This window comes from Callorhinus ursinus, unplaced genomic scaffold (assembly GCF_003265705.2).
Source record: "Callorhinus ursinus isolate GAN/ISIS: 27379988/994484 unplaced genomic scaffold, GSC_fseal_2.0 scaffold6, whole genome shotgun sequence".
Lineage (NCBI taxonomy): Eukaryota > Metazoa > Chordata > Mammalia > Carnivora > Otariidae > Callorhinus > Callorhinus ursinus.
Window position 1 is genome coordinate 75,572,567 of NW_027397068.1, and position 22,451 is coordinate 75,595,017.

Sequence of the window (22,451 nt, forward strand, 5' to 3'; positions counted from 1 at the left end):
CTCCTTCTCTCCATCTTTCTCTCTCTCTCCCCCACTCCCCCTCTTTCCGTCTTTCTTCCTCTCTCTCTTTCTCCCGCTCCCTCCCCTCCCCCTCTCTCCCCCCCCCACTCTTTCTCCCTTCCCCTCTCACTCACTCACTCACTCACTCACTGTGGGAATGCATCTATTATGTCAACTGATCAGATACCATTGCTCTTTCAATTAATTCTCATTCCAGTTAGTTGGAAAATAATAGCACTACTTCTCATTAGCTAAGACCTTATATGGATACATATCCTATGATGTTTTCTAATCTTCTCCTAAGGAACCTCAGAAACACTAGAATAGTGGAAGCGGGGGGATATTGTGCTGGACTTCTGTTGATATGAAGACTGAGAAAGTAGAGGGGAGGGATATTATGGCCAAATATCCTCTTTCTCACTGTAATTTTTCTACCCTTTTAGTAGGAACAGAGGTAAAGATTTCTGTTGAGGTAAAATACTGAACGGAAAGACTAAACTAAATGAGCAGTACCAACCTTGTATTAGAGAAATTAATGTTTCTAGGCAGCTGAAATTTACATCATCTCATAATTTAAGACAGACTTCGGCATACAAGATGCCACCAGTCCTAGACTGGTGTCACAAAGTGTTCATTTTACTTTTTAACATTTCAACTTTTACGTTATGGTGGGGATAATCATATCTGTTCTTTTATTTTTTCTTGCTTATAAGTATTTGAGAACTTGAACATGAATCAGTTTTGGATATACAGCTTATTCCCTCATGAAACCATTTATATACATAGAGCTCAATAATAATTGATCTAATATGTAATAGATTCTGACAAATTTCCAGATGAGGATTTTGAAATTTAAAGTTGCTTCTAGTTATTTCAAGGAATTTTAAGACACTGGGAAAAAAATTTATCAAGTAATTTTAATTCACTGTAGTCAATTAAAAATACTACAGATGCTATCAAAATTTGGGAGAGTGGTAGAGAGGCAAGGATCCACCACAAAATTTTTTAAGTTTGCTTTTCATGTTACCCAAAGATTCTCTTCTTTCTAATGCTTATACACATTTGGCTCGTAGTTAACTGTGTACTAATTATAACCTGAAAAGAAGAGAGAGAATAACTCTGGAGATGGAGTAGTCTTATCTTGGAGTTAAAGGTTTTTAACTGGGTTATTAATGAACTGATAGTATTATATTTAGTTCTTGACCATAGTGTCACTCATTCAGGTCTGTGGTATTCTCCTCATTTTCATTTTGTTGGGAGAGAAGGTAAGGCATTAAAAGATACATTGAAAGACATCTCACTGTGATGCACTTGGCCCTTGATAGAGCTGTAATACGAGAGAGCATCTCTCTCATGTAAAGAAAGGTGTTGCTACTGTTTTCTGCCATGCACAACCATTTTAATCTGAATGGGAAATCTGTCTAGGGACCCAGAGTACAGTAATTAGCAGTCTCTTCAGAGTGTCAGAGCAGAATTACTATTGTAATGGTTTAGCTGCAGGATAAAAGGATTGAATTTGGGTCTGCTTGTCTGCCAAACTAAAATGAGTTGCCATGGGAATTTTCAAATGGGAGAGGCGTTTACTTAAAGCAATTTGGCAGGTTTGAATAAACTCATAAATTATAGGTTTGAAAGGAGCCAGTCCTTGCTTCCTCTCATATAGGCAGCACTGTATAGAAGGCTGATAGCTTCTTAAATTCTTAATGAGAATGAGTTGATCTATGCTCTCATGCTGACGATCGCTTATTAAGGCTTGTTTATTCACTAAATATAGTACAGTAAGCACATTTAAGGAAAGATATTTTGTTCCAAATCTCTGGAGGAAAAAGAAAGTGACAGCTATAGACATAAGTTTCCCCTCCTGAATTAAATATATCTTCAAATAACTCTTAAAATGACTGTTTTTTAATAAACATTGACCTGATATTAACTTTAATTTTGCTCAGTGCAAGTAATAAATACATATCTTTACACATGTCATATTTGTCTTACAAGTAAGATGAACATTTAAAGCTTTTTTGGAAAACAAGGCACTCAAACTTATAAACTGGATTATTTAGTTTGCATGTAAATACTTTCATAGAAACTTGCAGCTCTCTCCTGTCTCTCAAAAGAACTGGGTCTTAGTATAATCACTTTCTAGTGAGAAAATTCTCCTTTAAATGCCTAAGGCGATGAATATCACTTAGGCTTGTATAACCTCACTCGTCCTCAAGATATCAGTAATAATAATAGTTCTTGCATTAGTGTTTTATATCTGCCCTCCAGAAAAAAACACTTAGTGAAATGTATGTATTTAAAATTTTGAGACTAACCTATTTTCACACAATAAATCAGGTCTTTGGGGTAGTCTGTTAACATTTTCAAGCCACTTTACTTTCATAAGGAAGGTAAAAATTTGCTTGTTGCAAATCTTAGTGCCCTGAAATGTAGATGCAACTTTCAAAAATGTTTTACAAGGAGATACAGGTATGCAGAATGATTGTTTAATTCAGATTAAGAAAGTACAAAATGAGTATTTTTTAAAATAGGATAAATATATTTTTGTTTATATATTAATCTTCTTAAAGTATAATTACATACCAGAGTAGTCTGATTAAAATTCTGTAGTTCTAAGGTTACCGTTGAGCCTTAATTAATAAATTAATAAACCTTGACCCAGCGACAGAGAAGACTGTCAGAAATCTCATTTAAATTTAGACTACAAAAGCCATCAGAGAAGTCCTTATCAGAGATCTAGAACTAGAATCAAAATGGCATAACACACTATATATATTCTGTGTGTAAGGTACTCTGATGCAAATGGGTGTGTACTGCTTTAGGAAACATGATGATGACGGAAGTGCTTGCAGAAGTTGAAGTGTGGTTAATTGCCTCTTACAGAGAGGGACAATGCTAAAGAAATTTAACTGTATTCCACATCAGTGTCTTCTTAGATCCCACCCCATACTCTGCATTAGAACAGCCACAGGAGCCTATTCCAACTAGAATTTTCACAAATAATTGAAAATACTATATCTTTGGATAGCAATCCATATGGACAGATGAAGAAGTGTGACATGGTGTAGGTTGTAGGACTTCAGTCACTGTCATAAATCACTGAGGAGCTGTGTTGAAAATCTTTATTCTCTGTCCAACCATCATGTTGTCTGGAAGTGTGTTGGCATTTTTAAAATGAACAGGGGGCTTTTCCCCAAACTTCGAGCTTCTTGGCAATAATAGTAAGATATGTCTTGTGTAGGGTAGCTGTGAACAAGCCCTTACAAATATAGAGTCTGTGTGAAAAACATCCTCCTTTTTAATATTATACGGATTCATTAAAGAGTGGCTTCCCTGGGCGCCTGGGTGGCTCAGTTGGTTAAGCGACTGCCTTCGGCTCAGGTCATGATCCTGGAGTCCCAGGATCGAGTCCCACATTGGGCTCCCTGCTCGGCAGTGAGTCTGCTTCTCCCTCTGACCCTCTTCCCTCTCGTGCTCTCTATCTCTCATTCTCTCTCTCTCAAATAAATAAATAAAATCTTAAAAAAAAAAAAAGAGTGGCTTCCCTAACACACAAAATGTGGTTGATAGTTTAGATAGCTTATAACTCTAAACTTAAGGTGTTACCAATATAAAACAAGGGATTCTGGGCATAAGATAATAGGGTAGTATGTGTTTATTCTTTGGAAATATTTTTGTAGTTTATATAAAAGCTCCTTCCATTTTAATCTTATATTCCAATGCATCCCTCATAATTTGCATGTTGAATTTATTATGTAACATTTTACACTTACTAGTACCTATTTATTCTTAACTATTAATGTTTCTATCCCATAACTAAATATGCTGGCTGGGATAATGCATTTTAGTTTTTTTCCCCCCCCCTTACTAAATGCATGGTATTCTACACAGAGATTCTAAAATTAATTTACTATATATTAATTTTTTATTAAAGATATAAAATTATTTAATAAAAAAATAGGTGGGCAATTTCTCGGTGTATCTTCTTCAGTTCAATTATTTTCATACATCCCTTTAATTTGTTTGCATGCCCTTCTGATGGTTGGTAAGTAGCATCATGTTCCTTATATATAGGTGAAGCATTTGTATTCCATTCATTTTCTGTTAATGTACATTGAAATTGAATTGGCAAAAAAGATAAAATCAAATACCCTTTAATTAACTTGTATTTTTAAACCCTTACATTTAATTTTTCTTGACAACATTTCCAAATGTTTGAGTGTTATATGTAAGTAAAATTATTCAGATATTACCATTGTGAGACTTTAATAGTATTTTAATGAGTCAGATGAACATTTTAATATTGTTTCAGGTAAACTTAATTTGGTAGCTTGTCATGTATAGCTCGATTTCCTCCTGTGTTTTTGATAACTAAATTTTTAAAATTTAATTTCAAAAGTGACACTAATAATAAGACTTCTCCTTTATGGGCATTTCTCTGAATCTTGTATTGCGTATTTGTATAAGTAGATAGGTTAGGTTTTTTATTCTCTTAACCTTTAATGCCTTTGTGGGAAAAAAATTAATCTTTAATGTGTAGATCAAATACAAAATATAAAGTGAGTTTTTAAAGTTATGCCTTTAAACTGATAAGGCATCAACTTATTTTTGTTAACCTCTTTGTAGAATATATCTCTGAGCAAGTTAACAGACTCATGAATTAGCTTTCTTTATGATATTAATTTATTTTATGAATTCGCTTGTGTAGGATGGCAGTATACTCTTTTAAATAAAAGACTTTGATTACTGAATTTAGCATCTGTGGAATTACAACATCCTTGTAGAGATTAAAAAACTCATTTAATGACTGTCAAAAGCAATTCACTTTACAAACTTCTATTGAGAAACTGCTATATACCAGGCTAGAAACCAAGACTTTGGTACATATGGAGATAGAGATTTAGTAATATAAAAATGAGAGTAGGGCAAAATTAATGAGTTTCCTAGTTACTTATTTGGTCACTTGATGCATGCTCTTCAGAAATGTCATGCTGTCACTAGAGGTAGATACTTTCCAGAGTGGTGATCTGGCACTCCAGTTTGTTCTTTTTGGGCAGTCTCATCCATAATCTATCTCCAGGGACCACTGCCATGGTGGTCATTCTTCAGTATGCTTCTCATCTTCAGCTCCACAGCTCCCCAATCCATTTAACACCTCCTTTAGATGATTTATAGGCATCTCAAACATAACATTTCCCACACTAGCATCACATCCTTCCCTGCCTTCCTCATAATAACAGTTCCTCCATTGTTTACTCTTTGTGAATGACACCCATTGCCTACGAGTCATATATCCTTGATTCCACCTTCTCTTTCCCCTCTGCTCCTACTCCTTCCCATCCACTTGATCAAGTTCTGATTCTGCCTCTTAATAGCACCTGACTCTCAGGGCGCCTGGGTGGCTCAGCTGTTAGGTGTCTGCCTTCGGCTCAGGTCGTCATCCCAGGGTCCTGGGATCGAGCCCCGCTTCGGGCTCCCTGCTCTGCAGGAGGCCTGCTTCTCCCTCTCCCACTCCCCCTGCTTGTGTTCCCTCTCTCGCTGTGTCTCTCTCTGTCAAATAAATAAATAAAATCTTAAAAAAAAAAAATAGCACCTGACTCTCTGTTCTGTTTTCACTATTGTACTAGGTCAATTGATGATACCTCTTAGTTGCAGCTGGAATTATCTTTTTTTTAAGTATTTATTTATTTGAGAGAGAGAGAGAGAGAGAGAACACAAGTGTGGGGGAGGGCAGCAGGCAGAGAGAGAGGGAGGAGCAGGCTCCCCGCCGAGTGGAGAGCCTGATGCAGGGCTCTGTCCCAGGACCACGACTGAGCCGTCCAGGTATCCCCAGAGTTATCTTTTTAATATATATTTGAAGTATCATTATGTTCCCTGTTTCACATTTTCACGGCTTTCTGTCACTGCCTGGTAAAAATGCAAACTAATTAGCGCAACATTTGTAGCCCATCTTCATCTGGTGCATACCTACCTCTCCAGATTTGTTTCATGTTATTTCTCCCTTACCCTCCCCCCGTATTAAATACCTTGCAGTTCCCAGAACACTTCTTGTTTATTTGTTTAGCAGTAGAAACTGAGATGGGAAAAGGCCCAGGAGAAGCCACAAGAAAGATTTCTCTTAGTATTCTAGCACTTTGAATAATTTAAAATTGCCAGTGAAACACTAGGAAATAGGAAATGTATTCTCTAAAAATACTACACAGTATTTGTCAAGTTTTTTTTACATGACTGTATACTAACATGCAATGGTAGTACGGTTGTGCTTTGTTATTCATAACTTCTTAAAGAAAAAGTTCTGTTTTAATTTAGCACATTACCATTTTAACAGGTGTTTTAAGCATCTGCTTATATTCATTGAACAAATATTTATTAGTTTTTTATATATACTGGGAACATACTAGTATAGTTTTTTTGCTGTTACAAAATTAAAGTATCCAGTCTGTTCAGCAAATGAAGAAGTATGTTCCTTATAATATGTAATCAAAACATGGGTTGTAAAAATCTTTTGATTTATAAGGTTTCATGGAAAATTAGGAATTTCAAACTCAGAGTAACAAAGTTATTTTTTCCTATGGGAATTTCAGTAAACAGATTTTTGAAAAAACTATAAATCCAGTGCTATAAAACCAAATTGTAACAGGATAGATCAGAGTTGAATTACTTCTAACTCTGGAATCAGAGACATTGCCATTCTTTATACCACCAGCAAATTGTTTCTTAAATCTTCATACCAAGTATTTAAAGCACCAACCATCCCAACAAAAAAGCTGCTTACCTGTGGAACATCAATCACATTTCGGGTAATAGTGGCTAGCCCAGTATGTATGTTGTTCTCTAATTTATTGCTTTCTAATTTCATTACCTATCATGAAAACTTACCTGTTAGAAAAATACCAGTGTTTATCTGATGCTGGTGTTAAGAAATTATGCCACCACTCATAATCATCGTACAATACTGAAGCACTAGAACTTGCCAACGCAAAAAACTATTTCTACTGTAGTTTAAAAACCAAGTAATGAATGTTAGATTTGATCATGATTATAGTTTTACAAGCCAATTAAAATGTCTTTGAACCACTCAACTTAATATTTTGAAGGTATTCCTAAATTAAAGAAATGCATTACAGCAGTTTTTAAAGTATACTTCTGTTAACAAACCCCATTTTAGCTACTGATTTTTATTTGAAGTATTTTCAGTATACAATCTGTCACTGGAATGCAACACATTTAAGAGTATGCTGATTTTATATATGTTGGATATTTTCTGTGATAAAAAGAAACAAACTGTGAAAGTACAAATAACTTTTAATAACTATATACTATACATGTTTTCACACATACATATGTATGTTATATGTACATTTTATATATATATATATATGTAAAAGCAATAAGAAGTACTAAAACTGAGTCAAAAATACAAGCAATATTTGTACTCTGTAATCTCTGTGGTTCCTGGTCTAGTTTGTCAGGTGAGAACCACCAGGCACAGAGAAAGATCATCAGGTTTACCATGCACGTAGCTTTTTAGTGAACTCTAGCATGTATTAATACAATCTTGGCAGTCTGTTTTCATGGGGAAAATAAAAGTGGGGAAATCACAGCTCTTGAAAATGCCTGAGGAAAAGCCCAATTTTGAGTTTCTGTTTAAGGAACTCAGTGGCATTGTTCCCATTCGGTTAGCAATTATTTTGTTTTGTTTAGATTTTTCTTTTTCTTTTCTTTCTTTCCTTTCTTTCTATAAAACGGGTTATTGAAAAGGCCATAAAATGAATACCCATACCTTTGTAACCATGTACATTGCAAAAGCCCTTTCAGGACACAGTTGAATAGGGTATGCATCCTCTGGAATGAAGCAGTGGAGTATGTGAGTAAATGCAGTTCTTCTTAGTTTATTCCAAAGAGGTAATCCCCAATCAGGAAAGCAATTTGGAAGCGTATTCTTTATAAAAGCAAAAAATTACTGTAAAGCAATAGGAATCTAAGTAATATGGCTTAGATTTGAGATATCATGAATATTTAGAATATTGTGCCAACACGCGCGCGCACGCGCACACACACACAGAGTTGGTTCTGCCCTCTCACCTTCTCACACTTCTCTTCTCATCTCTCCATCCCCACTGGAATGACCTCAGTTCAGAGTATCATTATGTGTTGCCTGGATCAGGAACATATAATCTCTGCTTTATCTGTATGATCTTCCCGCCTGACTTAGTCTTCCCTTTCCAAATATTCTCCACACTGGAGGTAAAGTAGTGCTTCTAAAAATAGAAGTTTAATCATCATTCTCCTTAGGTTAAGACACTCTAGTGAGTTCTAATTACTCCACAGAGTATGTCCTTGCTTGAGCATGGCTTGCAAACTTTCACCATCTTATCAACCTCATTACTGATCTCATACTCTTGATTCTAGATTTTTGAACATGTTCTTTCTCTTCCTTGGAACCACCATCACTCTTTCTGTCCTCTTTAACTCTTACTCATCTGTGAGTCTAACATTGTATATTACCTTAACATATGAATATCCCAGAGCCTTTCCTGCCCTGTTGATCACTAGTTTGTGATCACTAGTTTGAAACTTACTTTGTCATCCTCGCTGTGTATTCCTGGAAACTCCTTATCAGTTTGTTTTAATTGCTTAATTGTCTATATCCAGCTCCATCTTCCCTGCTACCAGTTTCCAAGAGGGCAGACTTTGTTAGTTAAAACCTATCCTAGAGATACAATCATTTTTTAGAAGTTTTAAGGACTATAATGTAAAAACTCTTCATAGGATATTTCATAAAAATAGTAAGATAAAAAATCCTATCAACTCTAAAGGATAAATCCAATTTGTAATAAAATCTTGGTGGGAATAAAGCCAGTAAGTTTCCCTTTAGTAGTAGCTTATATGTAAATCTTAAAATACAATTTTAGGAATGCCTGGGTGGCTCAGTCTATTAAGCATCCAACTGGTGATTTTGGCTCAGGTCATAATCTCATGGGTTGTGAGACCCAGCCTCACCTTCCGCTCTTTGCTCAGCAGGGAGTCTGCTTGAGATTCTCTCCCTCAGCCCCTACCCCCACTCGCATGCACATATGCGCACGTGCTCTTTCTCTCTTGCTCTCAAATAATCTTTAAAATGCAAAAATGAGGCACCTAGATTTGGAAAGAAAATAATTAAGTCCATTTGTTTGTGAGTCCAGATCATTTAACAACATTTTCTTCTTTCAGTTCCTCCTGCTAAATAGTTACGGTCCTGCTCTTGGTAGCCTAAGTAAGACTTTGTCAGTGTTTTCAACCCCCTTGGTGGTATATCATTGATGCCGTCTTAAAAATAGATCAGTTTGGTATATATGTAAAGAAATCTGTTGAAGTTGTTGACTCCCTTACTTAATGGAACTCATCAAGTCTCATAGGGAAATCTTTGGCAGCCTGAGTGTATCTGGCCCCTTCCCAGTGCTCGTGTTTACATTATGTGCAGTGTAAACAATTCACCCAAACCTTGAAGTCACACCACACAACTATCATCTGTGACTTACAGTCAGTTCCATCTTCGTTTTTAAACCCTTGTTTTTTGTTTGTTTGTTTGTTTAAGATTTTATTTATTTATTTGATAGAGATATATCGAGAGAGGAAACACAAGCAGGGGGAGTGGGAGAGGGAGAAGGAGAAGCAGGCTCCCCGCCGAGCAGGGAGCCTGATGCGGGGCTTCATCCCAGCACCCTGAGATTGTGACCTGAGCCGAAGGCAGACGCTTAGTGACTGAGCCACCCAGGCGCCCCTGAACCGTTGGTTTTTAAAATGCTTTCCAGCATTTAACATTTTCTCACCACTTGGCAATTTTTGTTTCTCTTGATAATTGTATATTACTAGTTTGTGGGCTAATTATTGTCATACTTATTGGATATTGTGTGATTTTTAATATTTATAAAACTTACCTCAAAATACAAGATAAACATGGCAGCCACAAAGAATACAGGAATACTCAAAAACCAAATGCCTATGCATAATCAGCTTGCTTAAGGAGAGTGGTTAACTGTAAAAGTTAATAAGGTTCGAAGTTAAGTAGAGGACTTGAGAGGACTTCTTATATTGCCTTCCTCTAAAATAATGTCTGGTGTATTCCAGAATAACAGCTGCTTTCCTCATAAATTACTCCTGCAATAGAGGAAAAAATTTCTAAGGTTTTAGTTCTAGAATTGACTCCTTTTCCTTATAGTCAACTCCTACACTTAACGTTCCCTGATTTAAATTATGCCTACTTTAAAATGAGGCTTTTAGGTTGCTATATAGTTACCCACTTAAGAAATGAGGGAGTATTTGCAATATATTTCAGCAGTACGATATTCTTCATCCCTAAAGGAATGTGTTGTTTACATTCCACGTTTTGTTTATTATTATTTTATTCTTCAAGTTTGACTAACCTGTACTTGGCTTCATAGCTGTGGGATAGCTAAGCAAAAGAAGTATTCAAGTGCTTTATTAACAGAGTGGCACAAATTCCTGTCTTTTGTTAAATTTTATCCTAAAGTGCAACCAGTGGGAGAGATAACACCCATGTTAGAGACCTTTACACAGAGTTGTTAGGAGGTTTAAATCAGATAAGAGCAATTAAATTCTTTAAAAATTATGAACACTTGAAATAAAGACCTTTTTTGAATCCCAGAAACAAAAGACCTTTAAAAAAATGAAATACTTAATTAGCTTAATTATTTTTTCTCTGACCAAGGAAAGATGATACGAGTCTCAATCTCAGAACAAAAATTATAGGGCAAAAACTTAATCTATTTGTCTTCATTGCAGTTGTTATACATCATAGATGTCAAATGCTACCAGATGATAGTTGAAGAAATTACCCGCCTTTTTTCCTTCCCTGCTTTGTTCTCCCTTGGTCTTAACGTGAGGTTCAAAGTTTTAGTCAGTTATTTACAGTGAAGGTATGCCTTCAGATAGTTTACAGAACAATAAAGAAGAAAAGTTAAGGTGTGATGCAACCGAAACTAATGGCCTCAGTGTTACCGTAATGACTATATCCAAAAATAGTTTAAGTGAAACTAGCAATAGTGGCCTTGCATTGCTCTGAGGACCAGGCAGCTTTCTGCCTCTCCTCTCAACTTAGGTCATTACACTGTGCTTGATGGCTCAGAAATCTCATCACTATATCATAGTGCAAATAGGTTACTTTAAAGAATCCCTGTAGTAGGTTGACATTATGTAGTAGTATTACCTGGAAGTCTTTCAAGACCATAATTAACAGTTTTATCACAGATACTTAATGGGTGAGCTTAGTTCTCTGTTAACCCACTGATAGTGTAGGTAACATTTTGCCTATGTGCTCTGGATGCTTTTAAGACAGAGTTGTAGTTATCTTCAGATCCATAAAGTGGTTCATGATCCTTTCCCCTTAGTTTTTTATTTGGTCTTCTACTACACCCTGTGTAAACTTCTTCATAGCAGCTATTACACTTTATTGAACTTGCTTTACTTTTCTGTCTCTATCCAAACTAGGCTAGCAATCTTAAATACAAGGGCCCCATTTAATTCTTTATATACCTAGGCTAGTGATTGGTCTTTAGTATGTAATAGGTATTTTGTTAAAAAAAAATTCCTTTTCCTTCCTGTGGACTCATTGCTTAATCTGAATCCATGAGAGTTTCATATGTTATTATTTTTAGTAACATTTTTTTTAAAGATTTTATTTATTTATTTGACAGAGAGATAGAGCAGGAACACAAACAGGGGGAGTGGGAGAGGGAGAAGCAGGCCTCCCGCCGAGCAGGGAGCCCAGTGCAGGGCTCGATCCCAGGACCCTGGGACCATGACCTGAGCTGAAGGCAGACACTTAAAACGACTGAGCCACCCAGGCGCCCCATATGTTACTATTTTTAGAACTTGTCAGGCATTTACCATGACATACTACAAGTGTCTACTCACTCCCTGCCACCACTAGCACTGCATGTATACTTTTCAAATTTTTTGCCTTCTTTTCCCATATACCTCCCACAACTAATCCATTTTTAGATCATCATCATTTTCAGGTACCTGCTCTTTGTCTTCTGTAGAGTCAGGCTCTCCTAAGCTCACGATTTGTAATTATATGTCCTTCCTTTTATTGCCCTAGCCATATAGTCTGGTAATGTCCACCTAAAATAATCTATTTCAGAGGACTTTTTTTTTCTATAAAATAATTTTGTGGCTTTACTGATACTAGTGTAGTGTATAGCCTAAGGTGTGGATCATATAAATCTTTCAAAAGTTTGTCATTCCTATTAAGCTTACCATAAAGAAAAAAATTTCAAATTGTGTCATACTGTGTTTCACATAGGAAGAAATAAATGCTTATGAGACAAGATTCTGAGATTGGTACTACTTTTAATAGATCTGTTTATACCTTGTTGAGAAAAGAACACATTATCTTAAAGTTAAAAAAAAAAAAGTATTCATTAGGGGTGCCTGGGTGACCCAGGTGGTAGAGCATCTGACTCTGTTTTGGCTCAGGTCATGATCTCAGAGTCATTAGATCAAGCTGCGCCCCCGGGGTGCTCAGCACGAGGCATTTGCTTGAGGTTCTTTCCCTCTGCCCCTCCCCCTGCACATGCATGCTCGCTCGCTCTCTCTCTCTCTCTCAAATAAAATTTTTAAAGTTACTTGTTTTATATAGTTTAATAAAATTTATACAGCACTGTGTGTGTGTGTGTGTGTGTGTGTGTGTGTGTGTGTGTGTGTGTTTGTGTATTTGAATGTTTCAAGCTTTTCTGGCTAAGTAAAGTGCCTTGTGCTTCTTCCTCTCTATCTTGCTTTATCTTTGGTAAGTTATTGCTGCTAAACCAGGTATTAAGTGGGACTATGTCGTATAATATAATGGCAGATAGAATAAGATATGCCAAGATTTTTCTCCCCTTATCGTGTCTAACATTTTGACCCACAAATTTTTCAAGCAGAACAGTAAGATCAATCTTTGCATATCATTTGAAGTGAGGGCTTGCTCATTACCTTTTAGTAATCAGGCTGTATTGCCTAGGTGAAGCAGTGGTGAAGATTTGTCTTTGCCTCTCCACCTAAGCATGGAGTTCTGATACATCTTTTCATTGTTGGGTTTCTGTAACAATTCTGGGGTTTTCTCATGCTCTTCAATTAGTGAACATCATTTTTTTGTGTGTTGGACTTAGCACAGTATCTACGTCACAGTAGGTGCTCATTAGCCATCTCTTAACTAAACATTGAAGCCTGGGAAAAGAAAAGAAGGTGGAATCAAGGAACCTTTAAATCTGAAGAAATAGGAGATCATCATAGAGTCCACATAAAGTTTTGACACAAAATGAGGTTTGTGACATAAAAGAAGAAGTTGGCGTGGCCATAAATGCCAGTGTGGGAAATTCAGACCCTATGAAGTAGTAATGGGGAGCCACTTCCATATCAGGAAAATAAAGGCCACACTAGGTTTTTCAGGGGAGAGAATTAATAAAATAATTGGTTAAACAGGCGTTGAAAACAGCAAAAGGAGCAGGGTGTAATACAGATTTAGAAACTGTAGGCAGCAGCTCTTACCCCAGGGCTGGGAGAGAAAAGAGATTGGTACTGTTGTTCGATCTTAGGTGCTTTGAGAAGGTTGTATGCAGAGGTGGAACTGAGACCTCTGGCAAAATGGTGCCTCTTGGCTGATAATGGAAACATAGTAGCTCGGAGGAGTAGATAAACTGGCTGGCTGGTGCTGTTCCTCATGGTGAGACAGAAGAAAGCTGGTTCTAGAAGTGCTGGGAAGGAAGTGTGGAGCCTGAGAAGAACCGGCATAGGAAGGAGTATCTCGTCCTCCCTCCGCCAGCTCCTCAGTCTTGCTTTAACGCCCTCCACTGTTCATCTCAGTTGTGAGAGCCTAACAAAACCAGCTGTCGAAGAAGAAATAGTACTGTACAGAGTCCTAAACCCAGTACTAAAAGCCTAGAGCAGGTCAGTTTGGAACTTAATAATTGCTACATCATCTTGGAGAAGAATAGTCTAAAATAGTGTGGGAGGTTAATTTTTCTACTAGCATTATCAGACAAGTTAAACAGATCCCAGATTTATATTCAGCTCTGTACCTAACATCTCTGCGTGGCTGTTGAAATAGCCAAGGCATTAGCATTTTCAAACTTAGTACTCCTGATTCCATTTCCCTCAGCCTTTCCCTTCTTATTAAATGGAGCCACCATCTTCTTGATTGCTTAATCCAAAAACCTGAACGTTATTCTTTAATGTCTCCTTTCCCTCATTTGTTACATCTAACTAGCTATCACGTTCTTTCGAGTTATTTTTTCCATCTGTTACTACTTCCACACCAGTCCAGTACATCTTCTGTCACTGGGACTGAAGTCAAGCTCATGACTGGTCTCTAATCGTACTCAAGCCCCAAACAGTCCATTCACAAACTAACAGAATGTGCCTTTAAACACTGATTCTGTTCTGTTTCTCTCCTGTATAAAATCCTCTATTTAAATTTAAGTCAGTTATGTTCTTTGTCAAACTTTTCTTAGCTGGCAGACCAGATACAGGTGATGATTGGTATTAAAATTATTTTAAACTTTGGTCACTCTCTGTTTTCTCTTTTCTCTACTAATTTCTTGTTCAGCTAAAAGAATTGGTTATGTACTTTTTCTTTTATGTTTGGAAAACCTTTTCTACTCATTTATTTTCTTTTTAAGATTTTATTAGCGAGCACAAGCAGGGGGAGGGGCAGAGGAAAAGGGAGAAGCAGACTCCCCACTGAGCAGGGAGCCCAATGTGGGGCTCCATCCCAAGACCCGGGGATTATGACCTGAGCCGAAGGCAGACACTTAACTAACTGAGCCACCCAGGCGTCCCACTACTCATTATTTTAAATTTATAGAAAAGATTCAATTTTTTTAATGTCAGTGAATAAGTTCACCTTTGCAAAGCATTGGGAGCTATAAGAAGACTGGTTTAATTGGTTATTGGTTAATTCATGGATTCAAGTCACATGAGAAATTTCCTTAAAATTACATTAAAAAATAGAAAAAAATGAGATAGTACATGGCTATATATGATTGAGTCTCCCAAAAGGAGCAACATAGATTTAGGGAAATGATACCATTATGTGTGGGTGTGGTTAGTAAAGAATATACTCTAGAGGGAACAGTCATCTGGGCTATCAAAAGAAGTATGCAGAGGGTGGTTCTATGCAGATCTAGATAGGATCTTGTCTAACTTGGGGGCAGAAAAGTAAAGTGGGCTTCTAGGGATCAGTGGGCAGATGATTTTTTTTTCCTTTTGTTTTTTCCCTCTCCCACTCCCCCTGCTTGGGCAGATGATTTTGACTAATATTTGCAAATAGGGCTGCTTATAGAAGTTGTTCAGTGCCTTGATTGCTAAGCTGGAGAGTTTAGGCTTTTCTCTTACAGGCAAATTATTTTACTAATCACATTATAATGATTTGGAAATGTTCATACATTTGCTCCAGTTCTCTTTTGTAATTAATTACATTGTTGTGGTGGAGTTTTTTTAATGTGTACTTTATAAATTTAAAGCTGCCAAATAAACATGGTTTTCTTCATTTCTTATGTGAGGTCTTTGATGAATCCAAAAGATAATTCCACTTAAAGGCACTACTACGTAGAGGAGAGGGTAAAGCAGTTTAGGTCAAGTACGCTGGGTGGGAAGCCAGTGGTGCAGTGTGACCATATGCAACATTGGATAAGCTGCCTAACCTGTCTAGGCCTCAGGGATAACACAGTACCATTGCCATAGATGTGTTATAAAGCATAAATGTTTAGATGATGAAACTCTGATATCTAAGGTGTAGCAGTATATAAATCGTTCTACTTTAAAAAATGTTAAGACCTTTGGTTTCTCAATCTAGTATTAACCATGACCAAATCTGTCACATTAACAGCTGTTAAACACAGCTGATAACATAGCTGTAATTTATTATAAAATATGCATAGGTTATTTATGCAGATTCATAATCTGTCTTCCATAATTGTAAACCCCCAAAAAGTTCAGAAAGGAAAAGAAAAATAATCTCTTTATCCTACTTAGTGTATTTTTATGTTTATCACAGATTGGATTATTGGAGTATTCCTCCAGACCCATCGGGGATGTTATGTAATCCTTGGTATACTGTCTTTATTCAAATCTGAAAAATTCTCAAAAATACTTCTGATGTCACAGGTTTTAGATATGGGGCAATGGACCTATAGAGAAGTTAGCAGGTCTTTGTTATATTTTTTAAACTTTTATGTTTCAAAGGTATGTTACTCAGAATGTTTCAGTAACCTTTACATAATGCTTTTCATACAAACTATGAGAGAAATATTCATTTATCCTATGACACAGCAAATCCACCTCTAGGTGTGTCTTCAAGAAATGGAGGGGAAAAAAACTATATTCACAAAAATACCTTGTACGAGAATTTTCACAGTGGCTTTATGCACAATATCCAAAAACATCCCAATGTCTGTAGCAGAAGAAAGGATAAATAAATGAAATACTACTCAGCTGTCAAAACAAGTGTGCTACTGACACGTGCAACGGTATGGGAAGAGTTTCATAAATGCTGAGGGAAAGAAGCTGGGCACACAAGTATATACTTTGTGATTCCATGATATGAAATTCTAGAATAGGCAAAATTAAACTGGTGATAAAATCAGATCGAGGGTTTCCGGGGGCAGAGGGTGAGGAGGATCTTGTGTGAGAAGAGGCACAACGGAACTTTTTGAGTTGATTGAACCATCCTGTGACTTGAATTCATCAAATGACTAGCATTCATGACTAGCATTCATCAAAACTGACTGGATGTTGCACTTAAGATCTCAGGATTTCACTGCATATAAATTATATATCTCGATTTTAAATGATAGAGCAAATACTTGAGAAATGAGGATTTATAAAGTTCTAGATGACCACTTTGATTCAGCATTATAAAATACCCTTTTATGACTTGAGGTTGGGTTGGTTAAGAACAGCTTCTTTTGTTACAGAAGAAAAAGCCAGTGTTCCATCTTTATATGAGGTTTGTTCCTGTGCAAGTTCTACAAAAATGCCTTTTGAAATGTCTAGAGTTGAGATGTATGATTTCAGGATGCCATATTTGATCAGCTTTTATCTTTGAGAGAAGAGGAAACATCAAATAAACTCCTGATACAAAGCCTGGCTAGTAAAACCTCTAAGCCTCTGGACTATAGAAAAAACTTAGTAGAAATTACCTAAGATATTAGCACATTTTCTTATCTGAAGTTATATTTGAAAGACAGATGGCATACCCCTTCAACAGCATTCAGGCAGGAATATGATGTCAAGTTTCATTGACAAAACCAGGACAAGAAGGTTTAACTAACCGCTTCTGTGTTAAGAGTAATTCTGTAATGAACTCTGCAAACTCTTGAGACAACAGCATCATGCTCCGTGAGTACAGAACGGCGGGCGAGGTGGGGAGAAGTGATGAAGATGCCAGAGTGAAGCTTATTCTGGAGTGAGACCACCAGGTTTAAATTCCAGCCTTCATAGCTAAATTTTGTGCTCTGCTAGGAGGTGTAGTGTAGCCTGCCATAATGTGATGTAATCAGTGTGCATACTGTAATTCATAACTTGTGAATCTCAGTGGCCTCCAGCGAGGTCATTGTGGCAAAGTCCATTGCTGCTGCCTAGTGAGAGCTGTGCTGCTCTGGGTTTTAGTCTCCTCTTGGGTGGGGCGGGGGGAGCTCTGCTGATGACACTACATCTGCACCTGTAAAAGGCACATATGTACATCCTACGTGCACGAACCCTGATGTGCACGCATGTATTGCTTCCATCCTCTTTCTCTTTGGTAACACTGCATCACCAGCTAATGAGTGTGGTTATATTGTTATCCAAAAGAACACTTGGGTGAAAGCATGCGCTCTAGTACCGCTTACCTCTACAGCACTCTGACCACATCACTTCTTCCATCTTTATTTCTGTCTCTTACTGGATATTTTCAAACATGCACCATTGTTTCACTGTTGAAAGTGAAGAAGGTACCTATTGCATAATTTATATGCTTCTGGTATTCTGTTATATATAGATTTGAATTTGAAATGACTTGATGAGTTTTTAACATCACTAGTTTTCAGGGAACAAGTTTAGGGAGTTTGGGTTAGATAATGGATTGCTAATTTGTCCCTTTTGTTGCTGATGCTTACTTATTTTTATCATTAACAAGTAATTGCTATGGTTTTCAAATAAATCTTACTACTTCACTTTTTTCTCAGTCATCTTTGTACAAGTTCATAGGAGTCAAGGAACAGTAATTCCACAGGCATATGGGTATCTTCTCTGTTTTCTCCTACAAAGGTTTTTGAAAAGTTGGCAGTGACACCTTAAACTTTGTCTTCGTGTGTTCACTCATCTTTTTTAATTCTTTGTGGTTTATTAAAAGCAAATTTGGCAGTTCTGTTTACTATAAATTATAGTACCCTTTGTGCTGCTGTAGTGCCAAGGACAAAGTTTTGTATATCATTGACAGTTACAGTAGAAAGGGAGGACAGAGAAGCTTGTCCTCTGGTCCTGCCCCTTTCTGAATTAGGTCAGAAAAAAGTGTCATTGGGTTACTTTGTTTTTAAATATTAAGTACTAAGGATTAGATAATGCATAAAACATGTGAGTAGTGCATGGTTTTACCATAATCTACCACCATCTTCAGGAAAGAATCTTGGTAAATGGACCTTCGTCTACTGCTTTCTTTTGCCGTAGCTAATGCTTAATCCTGTAGGATTTAGACATTTGAGATTTGGAAATGAAGATTTTTTGTTATCAGTCATTTGGAAGTCCTAGCAAAAGTAACTTGTGGGACAAGGTTGAATGGGAATATAGGCAGTGATAAATAAGAAATGGGCTCTATTCTCAAGGAACTTCCTTTGCTAGTGGTGATGTCCATGAAACTATAAATCAGGGTAGAAACAGTGTAATCTCAGGGTGGCCCTTTGAGAAGGTAGAAGTTAGGTTGGAGTTTGCAGAGATTAGGTAGGATTTAGAAGGAGGGTAGAGTGGAGTGCAGAGGAGCATTCAAGATAGGGGAAATAGGAATATGCACAGAGATGCATAACATGGAGTGATTTGATTTGATTTATAGTATAAGATAGGTGTAAAATATAGTAGAAGACTAATTGCTTTAACTTGAGAAGATAATTTGGGCCCAGATCCCACAGATAGCTTAAATGGTTTATATTTTTAGATAGCAAGAAACTATGAAGGGTTTTAAGACATGAAAATGTTAAGGAACATTAAGAAGAAAAGTTGTGTGCAGTTAATCTTACTGTTCTATAGATTGATTGGAGAACAGATACCAATAACATAGTATCGTAGTAGTTTTGGTAATACACCAATAATGACTAGAACAAGGGTGACAGCAGTCAACCGAAAGGGTGGGGCAAGTCCAAGGTAAATGGGATGGCCAAACATTTTGATGGCCAGAGACAATCCTGGTTTTTTTAAGCCTGGCACCATTGCATAGTTGTTAAGAGCTTTTACTTTTAAATGTCTCCTGGGTTGGACAGTGCATCATATGGTGGCCCTAGAGATAGATTTGCTTTAGAATGATGATAGTATTTACTAATTGAGGGGAGAGAAGGATGTTGGCATAAGAGAGCAGAATATATATTCAAATTTTAGAAATTCTTATGATTGTGATATTATTAAATTTTCATTTTTAGAAAATTAAACAGAAAATTCTCATAAGTGAATACCACCATCCTATATTATATGTTTAAAATCCCAGTTTGGTGGGGGGGGGTTGCTTGGTTTTTTATGCGTTGTTGGTGGTTTTTTTCCCCTTTAATGAGCACATTGAGTTTTTGAATCTGCTACAAAATGATGCTGAAGAGAATAAATATACTATATTTAATCTTAATTAACATTTTTATTTATTCTATTTAGCAAAGCTTTTTGGGGAACTTTAATAAATCAGTGTGTACTTCACATAAAAAATTTCCACACAGAAATGTAGCTAGTGGTAGTTGAGAGTATCCTGTGTATCAGTATGTCAGCACCTTTTGGTTCCCTGGTCTTTTTTTTTTTTTTTTTTTTTCCTTCTTCTCCCTGATTGAAGCAGATGACTATAGTCACATACTCCTTATTTTAAGGCTTGTGAGTAGATATGGCTGTGATGTATGTGGACCATCCTAAGTGCTTACTGCTTTTGTGTTTTCCATGTATAGGCAGAGGGAGAAGACAGCCTGAAGAAGATGCAGCTGATGGAGCTCGCAATTCTGAACGGCACCTACAGAGATGCCAACATTAAATCACGTAAGAATGAGGCTGAGGTCCATGGGTATAGCCGTATTAGCTGTTTAGTCCACAAACCTTTCTCCTTTTGGCAGCACAACACATGAACAGTTATACAAAGTGAAGAGTCGAAATAATCGTCACTTGATACGGACTAACAGTCCCATTTTTACTGCTTTCATGAATTGGGGACATTCTCCTTTATTTTATGCTAGCCTGTCTAAGTTTTGGGTTTATACACTTTATTGTTTTGGTGAAATTTCAACTTCCAAATTTAAGTTTCAGGCAATTTCCTATTCTGTTAACTACAGATTTAAGGCTTCTAGCTTATTTTGTTATATTTATGCAAAAGACAATTTTTTTTAAACTTTTTTATTTTTTTAGAAAACTATAATTTGGAATGTATCTGAAAGCAGTGACCCTTCTGTCAAATTCTGTCCTTTCACCTTGCTTGCTAATGTTCCCCTCCAGTATTTTTCTCTGTTGATTTCATATGTGAATGAGTTCACAGAGAGCAGTAGGTGATACTATATTTAATCCCATTTTTCTTTTAGATATATCTGTGGATGCTTTCATAAACTTGAAGAGGATTGCTTTTTTATATTTTGAGGCAATTGAAAGTTCACAAGTCTTTTAATGAACATAATCTCCATTTAAATTACTAGCTTTTTTTAAAAGAAGTAGAATTTAAAGTCCTAGCCAACTTTCCAAAGTATAGGCAGTTTAGTGGGTTCAGAAGTGGTTGCTTTACAAAATGGTTGGCTTTAATTTATTCATGAGAATGAGTAGAGTAGATCACTAATAGTCTTATATTTAGGAATGGGTTATTTTTTATATTGTCTTTTCGATGAAGTTCATTACAGATGCAGGAAATTCATATAAAACTAGTAGTCGGTTAATACAGTAAAAATTATTCTTTTTTTAATTTGAAACTTAAGCTATTCTTTAGAAATAAACCAAAACTGTATTTCTGTGGACTCCCAATTCCAAAAATTTTTAACATCTTTTAATGCGAGTGTTTTCATGTGCTTCTGCATGTATCGTTAGTCTCATGAAATCTTAAAAACACAGTTGTATCAAATATATGAAATATAACCTATTTTAATGGTATTCTCTTTTTTGTTGGTTTTTTTTTTCTTTTGGTTTTGGTTTTGGTTTATTTATTTTTTTTTTTACAGTGGCTTGGTAATTTTTGCACATTCTTAATCACACTGGGAAAGGGGAAGCTGTTTGCATTTGATCGGTGTGCTTTGGCATTTTGTGTGATCAGCGCATGTACTAATGATTTCCTTTTATTTTTCTTCTTTCCTGCTTTTCCTTTCTTTTTCCTACTTCCCTCTCATTTTCCATATTTTATACTGCTGTCTCTACACTTCCTCCTGCATTTCTTTGCTTACTGTAGCAGCCCTTGCCTTTTCTCTTGCAGCAACAGCCCAGGCTGCTCCACGGATTATCACTGGGCCTGCGCCTGTCCTCCCACCAGCTGCCCTGCGGACCCCTACGCCCGCTGGCCCTACCATAATGCCTTTGATCAGACAGATACAGACCGCTGTCATGCCAAACGGAACTCCTCACCCGACTGCTGCAATAGTTCCTCCGGGGCCCGAAGCTGGTTTGATCTACACACCCTATGAGTACCCCTACACGTTGGCACCAGCTACATCAATCCTTGAGTATCCTATTGAACCTAGTGGTGTATTAGGTAAGTTGTTCTCCCTGTGTGGCTGCTAGTATTTTTCTTTCATAACTTCTGTGCCTCAGACTTTGAAATGATTGTATTAGTTTTAGAGAGTCAAGACAAGTTTCCATTAGGAAGACAGAAGCCTAAAGTTTGTTTTATTTCAGCCTCTCTCAGTGGCTCCCCTTTTAAAGAATTGCACCTTAAATTTGTGCTCAGATTCTCTTTGGTAACTCAAATTCACTTTTGTAAATCAGTAAACATTTTAAACAGACAATACTTTTCACCATTGACATCACTGTGGTCGTTCTGAGTTAGACCTATCCCCTCCGTTGGCTCCACTGCCTACAGTTAGAGTCCTTTTGTCTCAGGGAGTTATTTAATTGTCAACTAAATTTTAAATTTCTGTGTGGAAATATTTTGAGAGCTTTTTAAAAACTGCTGTTATTGTCTGTGTGTTTTCTAATATTTGTGATCACTTAAAATAAGAAAGAGACCAGGTAAATTAGTTGGATTCTTTAGGTTTCCTCTTTTGAAGTTCTAGTTAATATCAGAC

The 22,451-nt window shown here is 36.6% G+C and overlaps 1 protein-coding gene across 9 annotated transcripts in view; it reads left to right on the plus strand.

Moving 5' to 3' along the window:
* QKI (QKI, KH domain containing RNA binding) overlaps positions 1-22,451 on the plus strand; it is a 161,956-nt gene that overhangs the window by 127,211 nt on the left and 12,294 nt on the right. For 6 of the 9 annotated variants that reach the window (XR_012378647.1, XM_073894202.1, XM_025866588.2 and 3 more), the window contains exons 5-6: positions 20,151-20,238; positions 21,620-21,919. Coding sequence is in view for 8 of the 9 variants with exons in the window: in XM_073894202.1 (XP_073750303.1) it covers positions 20,151-20,238; positions 21,620-21,919 (388 nt within the window). In the remaining variant the exon portion in view is untranslated. The remainder of the gene's footprint in view (positions 1-20,150; positions 20,239-21,619; positions 21,920-22,451) is intronic. The other 3 variants (XM_073894201.1, XM_073894205.1, XM_073894200.1) reach the window with 2 other exon arrangements.